At 43.2% G+C, this 7,767-nt stretch overlaps 1 protein-coding gene across 1 annotated transcript in view; it reads right to left on the minus strand.

The window, feature by feature from the left end:
• Positions 1 to 5,843, minus strand: part of TTLL10 (tubulin tyrosine ligase like 10) — a 448,425-nt gene extending 442,582 nt beyond the window's left edge. The window contains exon 1 of the mRNA XM_085609638.1: positions 5,697 to 5,843. Within this exon, the coding sequence (XP_085465764.1) occupies positions 5,697 to 5,741 (45 nt within the window). The 5' untranslated portion in view covers positions 5,742 to 5,843. The remainder of the gene's footprint in view (positions 1 to 5,696) is intronic.
• Between the last annotated feature and the right edge of the window lie 1,924 nt (positions 5,844 to 7,767).

Below are 7,767 nucleotides of genomic sequence, written 5' to 3' on the forward strand. Positions count from 1 at the left end.
TCCTTGGTACTCGGTTTCATGTAGGGAAAAGAGGCAGGCGTTATGTGTAGCCCTCAGAGGGAAAGATGTGGGATTAATCAGAATGGCCAGGACGGATTATGCCAGATCCCAAGTGGTAGCAAAGCGCGAGTGGGATGAGACCCACTGGCAGGAGCTCAAGTCAGCTTCACGACAGAAAGACTCCACGCTATTCTGGGAGATAATTGACAAGGGGACTCGTAAAGGATCTGAGCCGATACCTAACCATATTACGGGGCAACAATGGTATGATCATTTCTACGACCTATACTCTGGTGAGGCGGATGCTTCATATACAGGAGATGAGCATCACCCCAATACATTGGGAGATCCGTTATCGGTAGAACCCTTTGACCTACAGGAGGTAGTCCGGGCAATAGGAAACATAGCCCCCGGCAAAGCGGCGGGTCAGGATGGCATACCTGGTGATCTCCTTTTGCATGACCAAAAATCTTGGGTTCAGTTTATTTTACGGCTGATGAATCTTATAGCTAGAGGCCATGCAGTCCCTGAATCCTGGAAGGGGCGGAGGTGGTTGTGATCTATAAAAAGGGGGATAGGGAGGACCCTGCCAACTACAGGCCGATTAGTTTAATCAATGTGATTCAAAAGGTGGTTGGTAGGGTGCTCCTTATGAGGTTGAGGTTGTGGATGGAGGAGGACGACATCTTGTCGCACTTCCAGGCGGGTTTCAGGGGGCGAGTGGGTACGATGGATCAGGTCTTTAGATTCTTTATGATCTACTGGAAGACCGTGGTCATAGAGAAAGGCAGTCTGTACTTGGCCTTCATCGATTTGAAGACCGCTTTTGACCTGGTCCCGCGCCACAGGCTTTGGCAGGTGCTACGAGAGTTAGGTCCATGGTCCTGGATTTTATCAGGCGCCTCCATGAGGGCAACTACGCCAGAAGTAGGTGGGGGACTCAGGGACAACTAACAGAGAGGATCGAGGTGAGTAGGGGGGTACGCCAGGGCTGTGTATTGGCGCCGACCTTGTTCTCCCTCTTTGTGAATGGGGTGGTAGACCATTTGAGGGAGTTTCCGGCCGACGCATACCCTCCTGTTGTCAAAAAGCCCAAGCGGTCTCCAAAAGCTGTTGGACGGATTTAGTCTGTTCTGCTCCGGTCGAGGCCTAATCAACAATACTGTCAAAACAAAACTGTTGACCATATCCCCTTCGAAGCGGTTTAGAAATATCATCACCCTCCAAGGAAAACCACTAGATTTAGTTGAGTCTTTTGACTATTTGGGCATTCGGGTTACCGGCAAAATGAAGTAGAGTTCTCATCTGACAAAAATGCTTCTAAACCACAAGCGGGTATCCGGGGCTATTTTAAGAAAACAACAACTCTCTGTAAGTAAACCAATATCCCCGGCCCTTGTGGTTTACGAAGGTAAAGCACTCCCCTCAGCCCTGTATGGGGCGGAACTATGGGGTTTTGAGAACACCATTGACCTAGTGAGATCGGAGAACACGTTTTTTAGAGGCCAGGTTTCCCTTCCAATCTCTACCCCATTAAAGCCCCTGTATTTAGATCTAGGCAAACACTCAATCAAAGATATTGTACGCCTCCGACCTCTACTTTTTTGGGCCCATATCAGATCGACCCCAGAGCTGTCCTACTATGCAGCAGCTCTTAGCGATATCATTCAAGCGGATATAGGCCAGAGGGTCAAATGGATTTCAAATCTTAGGCGTCTATTATTCGACATAGGTCTAGGAGAGGCATGGCTCACTCAGACCCCGCCTCCTAAACAGGTTATAAAAAAGCTTATTGGAATTGGGTGGAGACGGTTCAAGAGACCAATGCGGACAGGGGAACCCTCACTGAGCGGTTCATGGAATACAAGCCTGTTCGGAAGTTAGAAGCATATCTCAATTTTATCCAAAACCCCAGAGATAGGTCCTTGTATATGAAACTGAGAATCGGAACCCTCCCCATTAATGATTTAATAGTGAGCTGGAGGGAGATCGATTGATGTGCGTTAGCAACAGCAGCAGCGCCTTGCCCAGGATGTGGAGCTCGCACTGAGTCTATTGCCCACTTTATGTTTGCTTGCCCCGTATACAGACACATAAGAAGCAAGTGGTTAATACCTGTCTGTACATTGTTGGGCTCAAGAAACTATCTGTCTGTTTTACGTGTCCTCAGGACAGATACTTCCTCCCTCACTGTGATCTGTGGGGTGGCTAAATACCTGGGATGTGCACGGGTGCTACGTTCGAAGCTTTTTGACACCAAATAATATGGATTAGGCCTATATGAACTGCTCTGTACTATACTGTTGTGTATCACTTTTTATGATACTCAAATTGTAGTTTTTTTTCCCATTTTTCTTTTATTTGTTTTATAAAATGAATTTTATCTTTTTAACTATCAAATTGTAATGAATTGTCACTGTTAGGTCTATGTCAAATTGCTTTCTTGAACTGTAAAAGGATTGATTCTGCTTTTATGATATATTTTTCTATCGAATAAAGCATATTGAATTGAATTGAATTGAAAAAGTAGCTACTGAAACTAGCATCACTCAGATGGCCTTATAACCCTAATACTCCATAAATCACAATAAATATAGCCATGCACTATCGCCTTTTTTACTCACATTTTAGATGCCTCCTTTGAGCAAGGCTCTGTTCCTGACCCTCTAAAAACATGACCTGTTTGACTGTCATCAGATAAATTAAATGCCACTCCAAAAGAACGAGAGAACTTCAGACCCATTACAGGATTCACACATCTTGTCAAAATACCTGAAAAGCATGTTGCAAATCCATTAGAGTTCATACCCGCAGATACCACCTCTTAGCCTTTTAAAATCTGCCTTCATGGTATGCAAATAAGCATTCATAGGATAGTTGTAGCTTTCTTCTAACCTTTGACGAAGGGAGGTCCTGCTTGCTGGTACTATTACCTCTGTCATCTGTATTTAACACAATTAATTACGATATTCTCCTGACGCTGCAACACAAAAGGATGTGTGTAAATGACAGACACCTTAAATTGTTACATTACGGTCATTATGCATTATCACTTGCCATTTACCGTACTGCCTGACCTGTGTTTTTTATTCGCTGTTTCCAATATAAGTTGTATGCCTTATTATTGATGTAAAGTACTCGGCCACATAGATGGGGGTCAGTGGCATAATGAAATATGATGGATTCCCCTGGAAGAAATGGTGAGGTGGACATTGAGACTCCATATCTCACAGATACGCATAGCTTTTGGTTTAAAAGGGGACCCCTGAAGGATGAGGCCCACTACACCACCGCGGCAACCGGACGGGGTCTACAAAGTGCTACACAGAAACAACCGTATTACATAAAAATTACATCGAAAAAATGCAATAACAGTCAATGTTGCTGCACTGACGGGTTAGCCAGAGGGTGTCAGCTCTGCACGGCTGTTCGGCCTCACTATGAGTAGTCCCAAGCCTGGAAAAGAGATTGGATTCTTAAATGTTAATCGGAAATTGAATTGAGGGAGATGAAGTAATTGGCATGGGATCAACCATGATGATGAAATGGGAAAGCTGGGTGTAGATCTCATCCTGGTTAGACTTGTGCTGATTTATCTTGTAAGACAGCGGCAGTTTCTTTATGAGGGCAGTGGAGCGTTGCCCGCCTGCCCGCTGCATGCCTCATTAAGTGTTAAAAACGAAATGGCAATCAAATGATTTCATTGACATTTTATTTTTAACCAAGGCGCGCCACAGCCTACAGCCTGTCTCTGAGCCTGGAGGGTTTGTCCTCTGCTGCCTATTGGCAGCAGGAGGACTGGAGTCGTGGCCACACACTTCAAGTGCGCATACCACTTTGGCTGGCGGTCTTGCACTGGCCAAAGTGACATGCGCACTTTGAAGCTCTCCACCAGGCTGTCTTTGACAACTGGGTGTAGACCAAGCACAGGTCTCTAGGGCCTGACGGAGAGTTTGGCCAACCCGCTCAATCCAATCCTGGCGCTGCTCTCGGGTTCTTCTTTCTGCAGGCTTTGAAGGACAGCAAGGAGAACACGGAGCCTGTGGGTAAGTACACTTTAGTTTTATTTAATGATTGTAATGCATGTAGTTTGTTTTATTTCGAAGGGAGGGGGCATTTTTATTTGGGCGGTGGGTTTTATTTTAGTTTGGAAAATGTGTTTTTGGAGGTGGTGGGTTACTTCGCTCGCCATACCACTTTGAAAGATCACCAGCTGCTCCTGCCTTTAGACTGGTTCTCCAAAATCCAACTTGGCAGTACTTATTTAATTGGTCCCTATTCATGAAACCCATAGTCAGTTTTTCTGGGATGTTGAGCTTTGGTTTGCAAATGATACACAATAATCTCCTCAAAAGGCATGTTGCAAATTAGTAATAATACTCAACTATATTCCACTGTTGAGGGCTGAAATTGGTTGCTTAAGGCCATCTTCCTTCCTAAGTTATAGACCAAAGCTGCAGGCAATGCCTTAAAACGAGGGCAGACAGGCTATAAAGCTATTAGAACAGTCCACACACTGAGGGTAAAATGTTCTAAAGTAATTAGAAAGAAACAGAAAGACAAACATTGGAATGTTGGAGAAAGCTTATAGCTGCCATTATTGTTTGAGACACTTCATTGTTCTTGCCAGGATTCAATCTTGTATAGGTCACAACAGACGTCAACAGCCCCTGCTTAGCTTGTAAAAACCATCTTACCTTCTAATGTATTTTTATATTATGTGTCTAACCATACATGTATCATTTTTAGAGATGTTTGTATCTGCATTCCTTTTGTGCAGGCTACCAACATTCTTTTTAATTGTATTTGAGTTATGTTATGCTTATATAGCATCTTTCTAGTGAGAACTTGGTTCAAGAAGATTGCAAATTCCTCTTGCTCAGGGTGACTTGGGCGTTGCTTTTTCAGCTTGTGTTCAACGGAACATAAAATTGTGAAAATGTTTGCTTTAAAGACCCTATATATGGCCCTGAACATGAGTGGGTCAGAGTTTTCTGACTCTCATACAACCACCTACTTGTGCGGAGTTTACCGCACATGGTAATTACAGTGTGCAATAAAGTCTGCCCCTTTCTATAAATGTTCTCATGTCAGACCTGACTGAATAAAACACGGGTTAAAGAGTACAGTATGTATTGTGATATGCACAATTTGGTTACAGTAAGTACTAAAAGCTGCATGTTATCCTCCAAAAAAACAGAATAAATTGTACTTTATTGCACCAGATAAATTCCAAACCTCCAGGAGTTGGATCTTATCAGATTGATAGATAAATAGCACCTTCCGTCCTGGTCACTCGGAATCAGGGTCCATGTGTGCTGCAGATGATGGTCCTTATTAGTTATCATTGCACTATTTATTGTACTCGTTTTATCCATCCCAAAAGGATAAAGGAAAGTGACAGCTCAGCTAGAGTTTCAACTTAGAACCTATAAGCAACATACAGATCCGCGCAGCACTGACTAAACCTAGTGAGCTACATAACATCTTGAAACAAATGCACCAGTGAGGGGGCGAACGTGATGGGGCTGGTGTGGGTGGGGAAATGCCTGTTTATTCTGTGTTTGTGTAAAAACAAAGAATCTAAAAAAATAGAAATTAAGACTAGCTGAATGTAGTTTGGCAACACCGGAATGATATCGTTAATTAAGGCAGAATTAACTATATTTTAGCTTGTCCCTCTAAATCTTGCTCACCGTCAGTAACGAAGTTTTCTTGTAACTTTTCCAACATGTCGACATGTATTTGACCGGCACATAGGTCTAGAGAGGTGGAGTCACGGCAGGTGCGGAGCACCAAGTATAGCCTCGCGGCTAGTAGAGACTGTTGAAAGCAGCTCTTGTGGCGTGTCAGCGGCGCCCCGGAAGTCGTAGAGGCGAAAGAAGGAAGGAACCTTGGCGGCCGTCGTGGAGCGAAGCCTCCCAGTAACATCCTTGTAGGGCGGATGCGGCCCAGCATTTGCCATTTCTGTAAACCAAACAGTACAGTTCACACTGACCCCGCTGAGAACGGCACGGACACCCAGATTACTGCCTCCGACGGACCGCGTTTCTTTCTTCGTCTCTCCGCCTTCTCTAAACGTGAATCTTGTTCTCTTTTATTAAAAGTTCATTTAGTTTGTAAGCTCGCTCGCTGTTTTACAATAAAAGATTGACACCTTTTAATTTTCAGACACATTTTGGACCCTCTGTTCTGAAGTCATTCTAGCAGGTTGATGTGCCTATACGTCCGTCCGAGTTTTTAATAACTTTTTGGGTCAATTGTCAATATAGATATACATTCTTCTCACCCGAAACTCTCAACACTAGAATTTTCTCAACCCAATGTTTAAGGAAGACGGAGTGGGGACTGTGACTTCAGATATAATTTAATGAATCAGTGGCAAAAGATACGGATTTGCACTAATTGACGGACGTTTTAAGACAGTGGTATCGTTGTTGCAGTAAGGTTTACCTACTCTTTATCATTGTAACTCACAGTAAAATTATTTTAATCAACGATCGTGAGGTTACTGTAACACATCTGTTGAATATATTTATTTGCAATAACACTATGTAAATCTGTACCTTTCTTACAGCAAAATGACAAACAGTTTTTAAATATTGTAATTAAGGAGCATGTGCTGTGATGTTACCTGCTTCTATATTTGTATGCATTTGTTTTACTATTTCCTGGATAGTTGGTCATGTATTCCTTCATACAAGAAATATTGGTTTAACAAGGCCCCCCTTCCCTGTAATTTGTTTTGTCAATAATTCAAGGAAAACAAAAGAGCGTGCAGTCAAAGTGCTTAATCGCATTTTCATCACATCTGCCATTTTTTGTCAACTCAGAGCAAGTCATGACACAGAAACAGCGTTATTGGGTATTTTGGTTTTCACCGTTGGCTTTCTGGAGTGAGGAGCAACACCACTGCTGGCACTCCAGATCTCTCGTTGCCTTACAACATTGTGGAGCATGATATTCCTCTGGACTGTCTAGCCGCATAATTCCACCTCATGCCTCTTTCATCCATCGCCACACTCCCTGCCCCTTTATCTCACTCCCCTTTATCTCACTCTTAAAGACTGCTTTTTCGTCCCTGCTTTCTCTCTTTATGAATGTTTTTCCATTTCTGTTCTGTTTTTCTCTTTCTCCTTCTACCTTTTGTGTTTTTTCAGACATGCTCTGGTGAAAGTCTCATGAGTAAAGATGATTCCCCAAAAATAAGTGCCAGTGGGCCGTACTGGCAACTACCGGCTCAAATTAAGCACTACCTGTGTGAACAGGTCCAGTTGTTAAGCCAAGGACATGCATGCTCATTTCAAGCTGACAAGTGATGTGGAAGCCATTGCTGCTTTAGAAACGCTAACAGCCCATGTCCAGTCTTGAATTGCTTCTAATTCCCTGCAGTTGAGCACTGCAAAAATTAAAGTTATCATTTTTGAATAAAAATAAATATCCTCCCCAACAGCTTTAGAGATGCCAAGCATCTGTGATTTAACCTAACCTCCCAGCAGAAAAGGTTAACAAAACTGGGTGTTCTTTTAGATACAGGAGCTACTTTGAATCCCCCACCCCTCCACAGATTAGGAATATTAAGAGTAGCTGCTATTTCCACTTTGCTACTGCTCTCCCTCAGTCATTGTGCACGTGTGGTTAGGGCTTAGATCCGTTTTTTTTAACAATCTGTATGCAGGTTTCACAGATTTCCTGATGGAGAGTTTTCAGAGGGCTCAGAATGCAGGTGTTAGGGCCTTTGTGAGACTTGGAAAGAAAGAACATGTC

This window comes from Triturus cristatus, chromosome 1_2, assembly GCF_964204655.1.
Source record: "Triturus cristatus chromosome 1_2, aTriCri1.1, whole genome shotgun sequence".
Lineage (NCBI taxonomy): Eukaryota > Metazoa > Chordata > Amphibia > Caudata > Salamandridae > Triturus > Triturus cristatus.